Genomic DNA, 14,392 nt, shown 5'->3' with positions numbered 1-14,392 from the left:
TTATTATTTTCGGCTCGTTGCCAGGATGATGCTGTAAACAAAGCTATTCCTGATGGGATTTAGCACAGTGGCTAAGCGGTGGAACGTGGCAATTCCGTGTATCTGCTCTTACCGCCTTTTGTAGTACAAAATGAGAGATAAAAGGCCTCTATCAGTGTGGATAAGCCTGATAAGGGAGTACGGAGATATTGCCTACTACGCCTTGATGCGAATTGGAACAGTGGTACCTCTCTAAAATGTACAATATTTGCTCTGATATTTGACGCTACAGAAGAAAACTGAAATCTTAATCTAGTCATCTGTGACCACTGACACCGTACACCCAAACGCCATTTTGTCGCTAATCATGAAAGGTGAAAGAAAGAAAGCCATCTAGCACTGGTATCACTCATAAATAGTATCTTCAATCTATGTCAAAAAAGAATAACGGCGAGATTGGGACATACCCGCACCGTCTGCATCAGCATCGGTGTCCGTCACTATGATATGGATGGTCTCCTTTTGAGGTCGAGACTCATCTGGAACGTAATGATAATGGCAAGGCATAGCCGACCGAATTGTGGCGGAGGTATGTTTCTTGTGGTTCATGAAACACAGCTGCACAGCACCCACGACAGCAACTAAAGCGCTTCCCCACCATGCGATAGCAGTGAAATTCATATCAGCACCGGTGCTGTATAGGAAACCAGCAATAGGGGGAGCAATAGTCCTAGCGACGGCACCGGCAGAAGCAGCTAGCCCATTGATCTTTCCCATGACCGATTCCGAAGGGCTTGCTTGCTTAATGAGAATCAGCAGCACAGGGTAATCGATTATCGAAAGTATGTTGCGAATGATGAGGCATATATAAATGCCGAAGATGAGGGAGTTTTGCGGAACAAAGATGAGGAATGGAACGATGAAGTAGGCGACAGGATGCAGCACAGTCACCACCACAAATAGTCTCCAGACCCCAAGTAACTGAGCTAGAACGGGAAAAATGCAACTCTGAATAATGAGTGCGATGATGCCATCGGAAGACATAATCAGGCCGACTGTCCGTGTAGAAAGGCCGAGTCCGCCAGGGAAGCTAAGCGGCGCGTTACTGAGGCCCGAATCGTTCCTGCCATTCTTGTCCTGCAAGAAAATAGGCAAGAGATGATCGTACGTCATGGAGTGATAAGTAAATATGGATAACGCAATGATGAGCGAGACCACCCGATATGTAAAAACGGGTTCTTTCTGCATCTTGAACTTTGAACCGTCGGCATTCACAAACCAATCTTCATCTGCCTGCAAGCGAACTTGGTTGAAGGTACCATATGATTCTGCGCGTAGATCTACACCTGCATTGGCTGTCGCTCCTGCGGTGGCCAGAAGAGGACTTTCGGCAGACGTATGATCGAGGTCTCCGGAAGCTTTCTGATGCTGCAGACCAGGATGGGTCTCGTACAAGAATAACCAGCTGCCAACCATGCTGAGAAGGAGTAGGAGGGAGCAGACCAGATTCGGCAACAGGTAGGGAAATTTGCCGAAAAGACCGTTGGCGGAGAACAGGGATGGATAGCTTTCGGCGGGCTTCGCAAGCAAACCTCCAATCGCGGGACCGATAATAGTTCCAATTGACCAGACAAATGGCATCACGGCGTAGGCTCGAGCTATAATATTCACGATGAGCTATAACTCCTGCTCGGATTGTAGGGCATCTTCAAGCAGTCCACTTACGTTCATGTTCTGGTCGCTTGACTAGTTCCCCAACCATTGTCTGGATGACTCCGATATTCCCGTTCAGTAGACCACCAAGAGCGCGACCTAAGAGCGCCACCCAGAAATTTGGGGCGAATCCCACAAGGAGAAGGGATAGGATGGTGCCGAAGCAACCGGACAGAAGAACCGGTTTACGACCGATACGATCCGAAAGGCCTCCCCAGAACATCCCAGTGAGGGCTTCGGCAAGAGAAAAGGCGGACACGAGGATCCCGGCATAGAAGGAAGCATCTGTGCGATCTGCCACTCGAAAATCCTTGACCATAACCCAGGAATATGGGAATATGGATGTCAGGGCGATGGGCTCTGCGACACGGCATATTGCTGTTGCCACGAGAACGTAAGTATGTAGTGCGATAGATGAGAGGTGAATCACATACCGAGCAGGAATAGCTGAGTAGTAGGAAATGCATCGTCGGAGGTGGTTTGTCTTGTCTGGCGTGTTAATACCATATCTCCAGAAAATTCTTAAATTCTTACGGCAAGGCCCCCAACACTATGGCGAGTCTCCCAGGTGCTGTTGCTCTTTTTAATTGTCGGAATCCAGAGATCCTAGCCGCAGGAATTATGGTATGCCCTACGGCTTCGCAGTTGTTATTGGATTAATTTCCCTCGTTTTCGCTCTCTATCCTTTTTCTTTTGTAAAGCCGAATCTAGAAAGGCGTCAAGGTTATGAGACGAGCGAAATATGTGAAATGAGAATTGTTGATTGAACTTGGCTTTAGGAGGATGGTCGGGAGAGGAACAGGAAGAGAAAATATTGAAAGCGGGGGATGACCGCCACCTACTGATATGAAGGGGGGGAACCCGGTCGGAAGGGAAAACACTGGAATCACAATCAGGTTTCTTGGCGTGTGGATTTTATTCCTGCTTCCAGGCATTTGTTCCAAAGCAGGATCAGACATCTCTTCAACCAATAATACAGCCTTACAACAACAAGGGTACGGCTCTATTCACCACGGCCTAGAACATGTGCACACATCCCTTCATAGAAATATGATGGTAGAAAATGGATTTACCATCCTCTCTTGTTCAGCTGAAAATACCTTCCCATGCAGCCAGTCAAGCACATCTGCCTCCTAAACATCAGATTGACCTAGTACAAATGATGACTGCGTAACGGGAGTATACCATGGTATGAAGGTGGCAATCGGCGGTCCGCAGATTTTTAACCCATGATGTGTGAAGTTCGGCATATATAGTGGCAAAATTGAAGATCATAGGGCAATCCAACAGTCAAAAACCTTGACTCTATAGAAGTCCGCCTTGTCCGATGAGATCTTATGCAACTCTACCTCTCTTAGCTCGTCAGTGGAAATGTCACTTGCCAACACTAATGTTACACTAGTACCATTGTGCATTAGACTACAGCTCACAACAGACCTGGTATGTTGTTAGCGGCTGCTTTTCTAGGGGTTTCTGCTTCAATAGCCAATCAAGCTGAACTTGCAGAATGTTCACTCCATGGTACCTCGTGCACTCTATTATAACCACCTACCTTAATGTATACAGTTGACATCCACCTTCCTTGAAAGTGAGCAGAATGGAGGAACTCCTAAGGCACTAGGGATTTTTTATGTGATCAATAAATTATGTCGCTATGGCCCAACTGTTACATTTTGACTTATGCAAATGTCTTCCCCTCTCTCCCATGTTTTTCTTCATCAGTTCTCAAACGCCAACTGAACACTATACAGAGGTGCCGCGACTGCTTCATGATAGACCTTTCTGTCCTATGATTCACATGATCAACAGCAGTTTCGGTCCCCAAAGCTGTCGAGATGTGAATCCTGGGTTTATTACGTACGTGAATCTCCATATGGATTACTGTCATCTACTTGATTAGCACATACGACCATAGGGTGTGGAAAACAGGGCTTCCCGTCCGCTCAGCCGTACTTAAGCCACACGCCGGCCGGTTAGTAGTTGGGTGGGTGACCACCAGCGAATCCCGGCTGTTGTATGTTTTTGTTAATTTTTGTTGAAATTGCCATCTGACCTTCAATTCAGTCCTGCCCCTATCCGCGGGAGTGTCACCCCGCTTTTCCACATGCCATCCAGGATTATAACCTGACGAGCCTCCAGAAATGGAGAGTCAGGGATCCTTCAGTTGCCAACCCACCTTGAGCCTTCTTCGTTCATGCTGGAGACCTGGAATTTAATCCAGGCAAAGACCTGCTAGGCCGGAATAGTAGTTTGACGGCAAACCCACTCGACTCTGGACTCTTCCACGCGAGGCAATGGAACGTCTAGGACATGACGCCGAGAGGCCGTTCTGGGAGGCGACCGTGGCGTGCTATGCAGCCAGTCTTTGAATCCTGGAAGTCCAAGTGGACTTTGTGAGCATTGGGAAGCTGTCTTTGAAAACTCTGATGCAAAGTCCGGTGTTTGCAGGTAGCTAATCGGTCAGTTGTAATTTCATATTCAAAACAGGTTTGGGCGCCAATGACCCTATGTATGTGCAAGCTGACGGCTTGGCGCTATTGCGGTATATACAAATAGCAATCAAAGATTCAGTAAACTTCCTGTTATTACAACCAATCAGTTGCCCAGTCAGACGGATAAGAATTGGAGATGTTCCAGTCAAGGCTTCAAGAACGCTTCACACGACTCCACCCAGTCTGGAATCTCGTCTGGTTAAATCGAGGAAGTACATGGGCTTCTGTGTTGAATACCACTTCGCTTAGGGGGAGGAATTMTTTCGGAGAGAAAAGCAGGTATAAATACTTCAAGGTCTCGGCCTGCAAAGGATTAGTTTTAATCATCTCTAGAGTTTGTATATATGGTATCTTACCAGCCAAAAACTCTCCATATTATCTCGTTGTGGTGGGGAGACTTTTGTAACGTCTTGCAAGGATGTATATCCTTGGCTGCCGCTGACTATTGTGTGCTTCTGGAAAGCCTTGAAGATCTTCCAACCCCATTTCCGGTATATGGGGTCGTTTGTCACTCGATACATCAGAAAAAGACTCTCAACTGTTTCGGGTCTCTGGAGGTTGTGCGCATCCAGAGGTTTGATGATAAAGTCGCGTGTCCACGAACCCTCATCATTCCTGCTTAAAGGCCGCGGTGATGATCCGGGAGACGGTCGGAGATTGGCTTCGTCGACCTCGAACCAGACAATTTCCGGGGATAGACCGGACTCTGTGACTGCATACATCGCCCAGCAAGTTTTTGTAAGCTCCCGTGCCAACTGCATTTGCTGTTCCTTCTGGGAATTCCACCCAGGCATCTGGCGGGCTTCCTTTTCAGTTAGTCCCTCGGTAGCACCAAATGCAATTGAACCTGGAAGGAAACAGACAAGATGGTCCATCTTAGGGGATAAAGGCCCACCAATGCCCTGCGGGAGCTCAGCAATGAACTGGAGCTTCGAGTGTTTAGTAGAAGTGACAAGATGTTTCTGGATACCAGCCAAGGCTTCTTCCCACATCTCGCGGTATATTGGCTCCTGCCCAGAGGTCTGCAGGTATTGTTTAATTAAGTACTCTAGTGCCAGTAAGCTTTGTGTTTCTAATCGTACTTAATATTGGACATAATGTATACATACCATAGTATGAGTCTCCGCGACTTCCAAGGCGGATCTCCCCGGACATAAACTGTCCAGTATCAGGGTGGATAAAGATAGGTACCAAGCCGTCCTGCATTTGATGATCATTTATGACTTTCATGACCTGTTCGGCCTTCTGCCAGTACTTTCTTTTGCCAGTGAGATGGGCGAGATACTTCATCTCTAATTGGAGAGTAGTGGCCTCGGCTGTTGATGAAACTCCACCGTTTGCATGAGAGGGAAGTCCTTGTCCGGTCCCAATATTCACACTTGCATATGGTATTCCTGATTCAGACTCATATGCACTAAGCAGCCGGTCTGCCAGATCCACAGCTTTAGTCAAGTAAACATAGTCTCGCCGGGACGAAACATGAGGAAGCATGTTAGATAAATAATGGGCAGATAAGAGCCCACCAAGCATGCGGATAGTCATCTCAAATGTGTTCACATCCTGGTCTTGAGCATAAGTCAAGCCACGGTGAAGCCATTTCCGCGCATCTGAAAGACGAGCGGTCTGGTTCATAATCATTAGGGTGTCCAAGCTGTCAACAATAATCCACCCTAGACCGCTGGGGCTCATTTGCGAGCCAGCCTTAGAGACTGGATGAAAGCGATCATTCCCTGGATATAGAAGTCCGCATCGTCAGTGCATGTACTTACTGAAGATGTTGTTGTACTTGGGCCTACCAAGGCCAGGCGAGACAAACTTACCCCAAGCATATTTGGCATAAGCATCCCAGCTGGCCACAAAGGCATCTTTTACTTCTTCCCGATGCCCGTACCAATAACTATCTTCCTCAATGGGCCGGAAAAAATCCAGAGTAGTTTCCACAGTTGTCTCAAAACTCAAGAATTGAAGCCACCAAGCGGCCACCAAGGCTAGGAAGCCAGTGGCGAGGAATTTCAGAGCCCAATTCAGGCGAGGCAACGAACGCAATCGGAAATCTTTGGTGTCTTTTCGCCGCGGACGCTTCTGGTTCTTCGAGGCTCCTCTCGACGACATGATCATGTTCTTGCCTGAGAGATTAGGGGACTACGTAGCGGAGCGCCGAATGCAGATTCACGGGGCATTCATGGGGGACCTGGCAATCAAATAATAGCGGTTCTGGTGGCGCCAAACCGCCCGCAGGGATCAGTTGAAGCAGCAGCATCTATATGGTATGACCCCTGTTTTAGTACATTGGGTTGGAGCGGGAAATATGTACCTAAGATTGGCCAGGTAACTTCCCAGTTGGGCAGTTTGTGGTTATAGTCGCAGACAACGTCCTTAGCCAATCTCTTGCTCCAATCTTTCAAGAGGTTCATTTACAGTACTCCGTAGACTCTCTGGGGTTTAATGTACATTGTTTACCACCTTCCGCGTTCATTCTTTGTCACTCTAACACCCTTTAATCTCATGGAGCCGCCAGGCGCTCATGCTCGCTTGCTTACTCGGAGACCATTGGACCACGAGCCTGCGGCTGAGTCCCTGTAAGCGCCGGCCTGTGATTAGGGCACTGCCTGAGCATCGCGCTCACACAGCGGGCTTTGCACCAACCCCCACCCCCTCTGAATTATACTATGTTTTTGCCGCAACGCCTGGTTTCTCATTCACCTTCTTTTTTCCTTAGTTTTTTGGCTTCTCATATTGCCTCTGACATGCAGGTTCTTGAGCCTCCCGTGCAATCCGAACACTTACCTCGCCATCATTCACTGAAACAATATCATTTCACTTAGGACGACAGGTTCATTGTTAAGTCAGGCAAATCAAATGTGAGCCACACTTTATCCCGCGGTGACCGATGCTACTACAGTCACATCACTTATTCCTCTTACTACAGCCTGGCCTTCTTCTTCAGGATGCGACAGTTATTTCCGCCTGAACGGGCCGAGCTTGTTGGCCTACGACCCTGGCTATGGGCCTGAGATTGACATGAATGTAATATGTGCTCCGCCAGCAGTAACGACATGGTGGGAGCAGGGATGTTTGGGTGGTGGGACTTAATATCATACAGCAGTCGGCATCGGCCCTATAACATGCCCTGAGGCCTTTTCCACAGTGGTCACTTCTATCAAAGATGGCATCAGCACGCTCGAAATGTGCTGCCCTTCATAGGCTGCTTCCAAAGCACTCACTCATCATTTCCTGATACTAATCACAGTAGTGGTTATGATCTAGTGGATGGATACCTGGGAAAGTCAAAGGCTGTTGCCTGTCCACAGTATCTTCCAGCATGACTCTTACTAAATGCATCAGCTCCTTATGGCGACTCAACTACATGGAAAATAACCACAACGACACTATCCCGAACCTTAACTGTGGGTGTGATTGGTGTAGAAGGCTGGAACATAAAGTATAATACCCTGATGTCCACTTCCACATCAACTTCAGCTACTTTGGCACCAACTTTAGCTACTTCAACGTTAGCTTTAGTTGGCCCTGATACTACATCTGAGACTGCTAGCACTTCTGCCACCTTAAGCTGTAGTGCTGGCGGCCTTACAATAGGCGCAAAGATGGGAATCAGAGTTGGAGTTGGAGTGGATGGTATAGGTGCAATAGTGCTGTTTGCTGTGCCATATACCTTGCTCTGCTGAAGGAAGGAAGCCATACCTAATAATATGTGCACTATTTGCAACAGCTGCCCACTTGGCCTTCAGAGCTCCCGGGCTAATAAAACCAATGCCTGCCTCTCCTGTGGAATTAGGAAGGTCACCTCTACTTTTCCAAAAATACATTTAGCTCTTACTAGTGGCATGCGTCTTCTCTCTCACTCTCTTTCTTCCTTTCTTTCCATCCCCCTTTTATTTATTTTTTTATTTATTTCTTTTTTGGGTGCCTGTGCTGGGAGGCCACATTAATGTATGAATGGAACCCTTAGCCCTGAGGGCTCTCAGTCTCTCTCTTCAACTCTTCGCAATGACAAGCATCCCAGCAAACGAACCTGCTGTTCTGGGACCTGTCGTGTTATGAGACGAGACAAGACAGCTAGCCACCCCCTTCCTATGCATCCCGAAGATCGGGGCCCCATATGGCCCTTCAGAATATAGCAGCGCCGCCGGTACCTTGACTGGGATCCAAACAGCAACAACCAAGGTGCCACCGACGCTAAACGGATACTGGCAGTGGAAGGTCACTCAAACGGTTATGCTTGGGCCATAGGCCCAGGAGAAGTCGTCTGCTGTCTGGACTCAGGCTCATCCGTTTACAAGCCGGCAGATGATCGTTCTTCTTGATGGCCCCAGAGATAAGTGCCTAAGTCTGGCTACGCTCGAGAGCAGACCACCGGGAAGAAGGGGACCTGTATACTTACTATATTGCTTTACGAGGGTACTATGTCTCGGGAGCCCGTGGTATTGGAGTTCAATAGCAATCTCGAACGCAGGTATCACAAGGAGGCTTCCTGTTCATTCTCGTGTGTAATCGGCAACGGCAAAGGAGCAGCTTAGGCGATGTTCAAATGGCGTTGGAGTTCTGGGCAAGAGATTAAAGAACTATCAGTTCTCGTTTGGTTGGAAGTCGGTGCGGATGTCTCAGGTCTTGAACAAGAGAGTAGTGAACCGAGCGCACCGCATGCATGCTAGGATACACCCAGGGTGACAGGGAGTTTGTCGCCATTGTTGCGCATAATTTGTTGATGAGCATGACCAAGCCATTTCGATCTGCGTTACTGGCCCCTCATATAGATAAAATAGTGATCTGGTCTGGAATTGGTATATCGAATGTCTGACTGGTCGACTGGGTTCTGATTCTAGAGAACTCCGCAACAGATTCAACAAATTCCCAGTTGAATTGGACCAAGGATAGACATAAGGAATCTAGACAAGACCCTTAAGATATCGCACGAGGCTTCTTCCCGATTACTTTGGACCTTCTCGAATACTCATCCGCCGCCACCACCGTCCCATCCTCGTCCTCTACATGTGTACGGGCCCCATCAGTGCATGGGATCAGGCCGGGACGCGGTATATGGGGCATTCTTCTCCAAAAGTCATCATTCCAATCGTCATTCATGAAAGTCCACAGTCCGGTGATGTCCAGACGTAAAAATCCTTGATAATTTTCATAGTCGGGACTCCTTATTCCGCCTTCCTGAAACCTCCGCTCAATGAGAATCACGTAGCCGGCGTCTAATCCAAACAAGAAGCTACCATCCTCGGAGGGTTCCGGGGTATTGAGGATGGACCGGAGGGCCTTATCGTCAATCATCAGACAAAACTCCGACCGTGGAGTGCCATCCTGGTCATGGCGAGTCATCCAATCGTCAAACAGGCGCCGGACCTGGTGGACAGAAGCACCACCAAGAAGCTCTCGATCCTCGATGACTACATTCCTGTAACCCTCACAAATAAGCCGGATGGGTTCTGGATGGCTGAATGTCCGGCGGTATCGGAGGAAGCAGTGAACACAGGCATCGAGCTTTCGCATCGCCTCCTTCCAATCGGCTTCGGAAACATTCTCATAACAAGTCCGGTAGATGAAATAGCCCCATGGCCACATCCACTCATAATACTCCGCGAAGAACCTCGCCGTCATGTCAGCATTCCACCATGGATAGCTCTGAAAGCGGCGGTCTCGCTCTTGCCAGGGCTCGTCCGCGGGAAAGTCCGGAGAGGTCCATGGTTCTGGCCATGATTTATGGTGGAAGAAGTCATTGAATGAGTCGGGCGAGGAGGGCCGGGGAGAGAGTTCCCCCATGTTTGCAGATTGGATAAATTGAATGCAAGCCACGGATCCAAGGTGGTTGACGGTGGTACAGGTTATGTCATGAGATCAGAGCACGAAACAGCCGGGGTATCTCAGTCATACAAAATCCGTTTAAAAGATAAAAGGCGTTTGTTTGCTTTAGGACTACGAAAGGTGTCGTCTGGACTGAGATGTTTGTTGGAGGCGGCAGACTACTACCTTAGCTTGCGAGTCTTGCAGGTTAAATCAACTCGTTCCACTAAGCAAAAGCAAATACCTAGCGACTCAATTCTTGGCTAGCTGCACTAGTGCAAACAAGGAAACTCAGGGCACTTGAAGCCATATGGACGTTCTTTTTCTTGATACTCGGTATGAGCTGAGAAAGGGTATACGTCAATTCCTCTACCATCTCCATCGGACAATCTCTCGCGCATGCAGTCCTCAGAAAGAAAGTGAAACCTGACCATGTCATTTTCACTACCTATCAAGAGAAGACGATGACTCTACCGGTAAGTAGAACAGTCGAAGCTTCCGCAGATCATGACTGATGAGCTAACATTGTGTGATCAGACTGAGTCACTGAAGTCTCTGAGCATCAAACCCATGACTTATGTGCTTTGTACTCCTCGGCGCAGAAGAAACTTGATCCCCAGACTATGGTTACAAGTGCATCAACCATCGAGAGAGCAGTGAGGTTTGCCAGATCAATGGGAGGCGGTGAAGATGGAAAGTAAGCACTTGTAACCGGGAGCTTATAAATGGTTGACGGAGCACTCAGATTTCCGAGATCATCGTCGCGTTAACGTACTGGTGTTTTGTCGTTAAATCGATTTGGCCTCCACGGGTGAGCTTTTATGCCAATAAACCTGATGCGAGCGGAAACCCTTTTGGTCTGCGGCTGGAGGATAATGTCTCATACTCATAAACCTGTACAACTAATAGATTGATCCTATTTGTCAGCGGAGTGCAAATCAAGACCAGGTCTTGTAGGTCTTATATTCCGTCAGTGAGCACATGAGCAACCCTAAGCCTCTGTAATTAGAGCGCACCGCGCAAGGTGCGTGAGAGGATGCCGAAAACAGCGTAGCAGAATGAAGTTTTCATAGAGGGTATCGCGAAACCAAGCCAAGTAAGAAAGAAGTAGAACTGATGTATCGATCAATCGACGATCATCCTGGTATTGATTGCTAACGTTCAACGTTCTCAGAAACTGGAATATACGATCGTCTTTCTCGTGCTGCCTGAACATATCAAGTTAGTCCGCTGTTCTGAAGAAGCTCGGCCATAACCACCTCATACCTCAAGCCACTTTTCAACCCATGGCTTGCAAGCTGCCCAGGTCAGGAGACCGCTGGTGGCGATGATGAAGATGAAGACTATAGCCTCATCCTTCCTAGAATCTCGCTCTGATTGCCACAAGGTCAGCCGATATAGCTCCAGAGGATATGGGATAGCCTGCGTCAAGATTACTTTGACCAGGCAGTGGAGGGCCACGCCATACGGAAACAGGTTGTGAAGACATCGTCTTCCTTTGCGCCTTTACACATCGGTAGATTATAATCCAGGCAGAACTTGCGATTGCAATCATTGCAGCTCAGAGCGCGATATTTGTCGACTCTTTTCTCGTGAGACGTAGCATTGTCATCGCGAAGGTCAAAGGAATTAAGAGGCGGTGTCGATTCGGGATTTGGAGAGTCCAGGGGTATAATCGTGCTATTTGTAAAGCAGGTACATTTGCAGAATGATGCTGGCGCTAGTCATCAAATAGGGATTGTCAGTCGACAGCCACGGTGTCAGATAGCGATGGGAGGGTCGAACTCACTGGAAGCTAATGTGAGGGATGTACAGGACAGAAGCGCTACAACCATGAAGAGAAGATATAGACTGCTACTCCGGGGTGACATGACGGAGATATAACTTATATAAAGAAGATGAATATAACGTTTAATTCAGCAGCGATATTTGTGCGTAGTAGTCATTTTTGGTGTACTGTTTATACTGCACGATACAACGTACATGGCGACATTGCGATGATAGCTTTCCCCGGAGCCTTGAAGTCATGTGACTTGCCGTACTTGTCGCAAGCTATCTACTTTTATTGGTTTGAGATCTTTTGGAATGGGTAGAGGTCTCTATTATCTATACGCCAAAATGTATGACCTAACATCGACGGAACCACGAACCATCTGATCAGGACTTTCCCTTCATTCCCTTTCTGCGGTTCTCCCGCTGTCTTTGTTCCTTGGCAGCATCGCGCCGGCGCTTCTTCCAGGCACGGTTATTATCTCCACGATTCTCCCAAAACCATTTGGTAAATTCCGAATCCTCTTTCAACCCTGCCTTAGTCTCAGCCCTAGCAGTGGGAGTGTCTGTGTATTCCTCAGTCACTTCCATGGCATCAGTATCATCGTCGTTCCAATCGAATTTTTGGTTGATCAAGGCTGTGTCTGGTGTTGGAGCAGCACTTCGTAATCCCCGAGTTAGTAGATCCTTCTTTGTGAAGGGTGTCTGAGGCTCCTTATTCTGCTCTTCCTCTTCAGATTCGATGTCATCCTGTCCGAAGAAGCTGAATTGAGTGGTAGTTTCCGGGGCGGGTTTGCTATCTGAAGATTCGACAGCAGGCCGCTTGAAAAGGGCTTCTAAGGGGTGCACATCCTTGGAACCCGTTCCATGAGTCGTTTGCGCAGAGGGCGCAGCACTATCAGGTACTAGCTCAGGCTCGTCAGTCTTCGGAGGCGAAGACGCCTTTTCCTTTTCCGACAATGTATGTAATTGTTGCTGTTCGTCTTGGCTGAAAGACGCGCTTGATTCAGAAGATGCAGACGACATGCTGTCTTCGCTTTCTGAGTCTGTGCTGCTGTCATCAGACGACGTCGTCCCACTAGAAGATGTCCAATCCTCTGACTCATCTGCCGACTCAATTCTGTCATCCTTGGTTTTCTCAAGGTGTGTCTCCTGCGCCGTCGGAGGAGCTTTCACCGACTTTCGCTTCTCTTTAGCCCCGGCGACTTGCCCCGGCCGATATTGGTCTTCTCTCAAACGGTCACTAACCGTCTCCTTGAGGTTTCCTGCGTGGTCTATCCAACCTTTGCCTTCCTGAAACGCAGTTGTAGGCGCTGCTCCATCTCCTTCTGACCGTAAGAAGCTCGGATGAGTGATAGTTGTGGCGAACTCATGGACAACGGCTTCGAGGGGAGATTTCTTTTTCTTCTTGGTCTGCTTTTCCTGCTTCTCATCGGGAGACGCAGATCGGTTCTTGGGTACCTTGGTTCGGAAGAGGCACTCTGATTTCTCAGTATACTTCGATTTTGCTTGGGTCTTTGCCTTTTTCTCATCCTTTCCCTTCATCTTTTCACCCTTGCGTCTCTCTTTCTTGGCATTTGTAGACTCTGTCCACCCTCTTTTCACCTGACGGCCGGACGGAAGCTCGTATCCATCGAGAACGTTGTCATGGGCCTTGCGCTTTCTGGATACGTTGTCGGACGTAGTCTTGGTGGTGGACGTGACAGTGTCGGCTTCAACTTCTACTTCTTGCCGTTTCGGTGACCGTGCAGTCTCGACTCTAAACTTTCTTCCTTTCAAAATTGAACCATTGAGTTTCTTTTTGATCTTATCCGCTTCCATTGTCGGCAGTGTCACGTAGCCGTAATTGTTCTCGGGAAATGTGGGAATGCTATGGAAAGAGATATCTGTTGCAGACGGTCGGACCGAAGACGGTAGTACAGAGGGTAAGAGATCCGGAGTGAAAGGAGTGATGTGTAGGCGCGTGGTCTCTGATGCTGGGGTAGTCATTTGCTGTATCGAGAAAAAATCCGGTGTATCTTTGTAGCGACCGATGGAGTTGGAATAGATATCGGGAATTTTAGGAGAGGGGCATCTGATTGGACCATGCAATGCGAGGGTCTCTAAAGTGAACACTATAAAGACAGAATCAATAACATCGAACTGACTCTCCGAAAACAATTGAATACAAATGCGAGCCCGCAAAGTAGATGAAAAATAATGTTCTTGGCATTGGGATTTTCGACCGCCAGATCCAGGCGCAGATGTGGCGCAGCAAACCAGCTCACTAGCCACATATGATACGTCCTGCCAAGGCCAGGTAGATGCGGTAGGAACGGAGTACTTGAAAAGGTACTTCATACACAAGGATGCATGAGATCGGACCGAAGGGTGTTATCATCGTTATCGTACTGCAAGAGAGAAAATTGGAGAGACTAGTACATACTTCGGTAGCCTTAACAGGCTGAACTGCAGTATTAAACCTTTGTACCTTGCTTCCTGCTCCGTATCCAAAAGTGCTATCTATGGGCAGCACGGAGTACCTCCGTATAGAAGTATGGACTACGGAGTACATGTGTCCACATTGATCGCAACCCCACTGTCACCGATCTACAGAATAAGGGCGCTACAAGGGTCTAGCCGGTGTACGG

At 48.2% G+C, this 14,392-nt stretch overlaps 4 protein-coding genes and 1 non-coding gene across 5 annotated transcripts; 1 reads left to right on the top strand and 4 right to left on the bottom strand.

The window, feature by feature from the left end:
* Positions 1 to 408: 408 nt before the first annotated feature.
* Positions 409 to 2,199, bottom strand: Asppvi_009737 (MFS transporter; the record flags this gene model as incomplete). The annotated part of the gene is made up of 3 exons (XM_043305585.1): positions 409 to 1,637; positions 1,705 to 2,070; positions 2,127 to 2,199. The coding sequence occupies 3 exons, from the start codon at positions 2,197 to 2,199 to the stop codon at positions 409 to 411; spliced, it is 1,668 nt and encodes a 555-aa protein (XP_043161520.1).
* A 1,394-nt stretch (positions 2,200 to 3,593) lies between these two features.
* Asppvi_r0035 lies at positions 3,594 to 3,713 on the top strand. Its single transcript, XR_006253323.1, has one exon. It is a non-coding gene; the product is annotated as a 5S ribosomal RNA (ribosomal RNA).
* Positions 3,714 to 4,337: 624 nt separating this feature from the next.
* Asppvi_009736 (glycoside hydrolase family 47 protein) lies at positions 4,338 to 6,296 on the bottom strand (the record flags this gene model as incomplete). Its single annotated transcript, XM_043305584.1, has 4 exons — positions 4,338 to 4,487; positions 4,541 to 5,232; positions 5,294 to 5,914; positions 5,981 to 6,296. 4 exons carry the CDS (start codon positions 6,294 to 6,296, stop codon positions 4,338 to 4,340), a joined length of 1,779 nt encoding a protein of 592 aa, XP_043161519.1.
* Positions 6,297 to 9,104: 2,808 nt separating this feature from the next.
* Positions 9,105 to 9,971, bottom strand: Asppvi_009735 (uncharacterized protein; the record flags this gene model as incomplete). Its single annotated transcript, XM_043305583.1, has 1 exon — positions 9,105 to 9,971. The coding sequence occupies one exon, from the start codon at positions 9,969 to 9,971 to the stop codon at positions 9,105 to 9,107; it is 867 nt and encodes a 288-aa protein (XP_043161518.1).
* Positions 9,972 to 12,149: 2,178 nt separating this feature from the next.
* On the bottom strand, positions 12,150 to 13,751 carry Asppvi_009734 (uncharacterized protein; the record flags this gene model as incomplete). The annotated part of the gene is made up of 1 exon (XM_043305582.1): positions 12,150 to 13,751. The coding sequence occupies one exon, from the start codon at positions 13,749 to 13,751 to the stop codon at positions 12,150 to 12,152; it is 1,602 nt and encodes a 533-aa protein (XP_043161517.1).
* Positions 13,752 to 14,392: the final 641 nt, after the last annotated feature.

Source organism: Aspergillus pseudoviridinutans (genome assembly GCF_018340605.1).
Source record: "Aspergillus pseudoviridinutans IFM 55266 DNA, scaffold_7, whole genome shotgun sequence".
Taxonomy (NCBI): Eukaryota; Fungi; Ascomycota; class Eurotiomycetes; order Eurotiales; family Aspergillaceae; genus Aspergillus; species Aspergillus pseudoviridinutans.
Note: the sequence above shows the minus strand (reverse complement) of the source record. Positions and strands in the feature narration are given on the sequence as shown.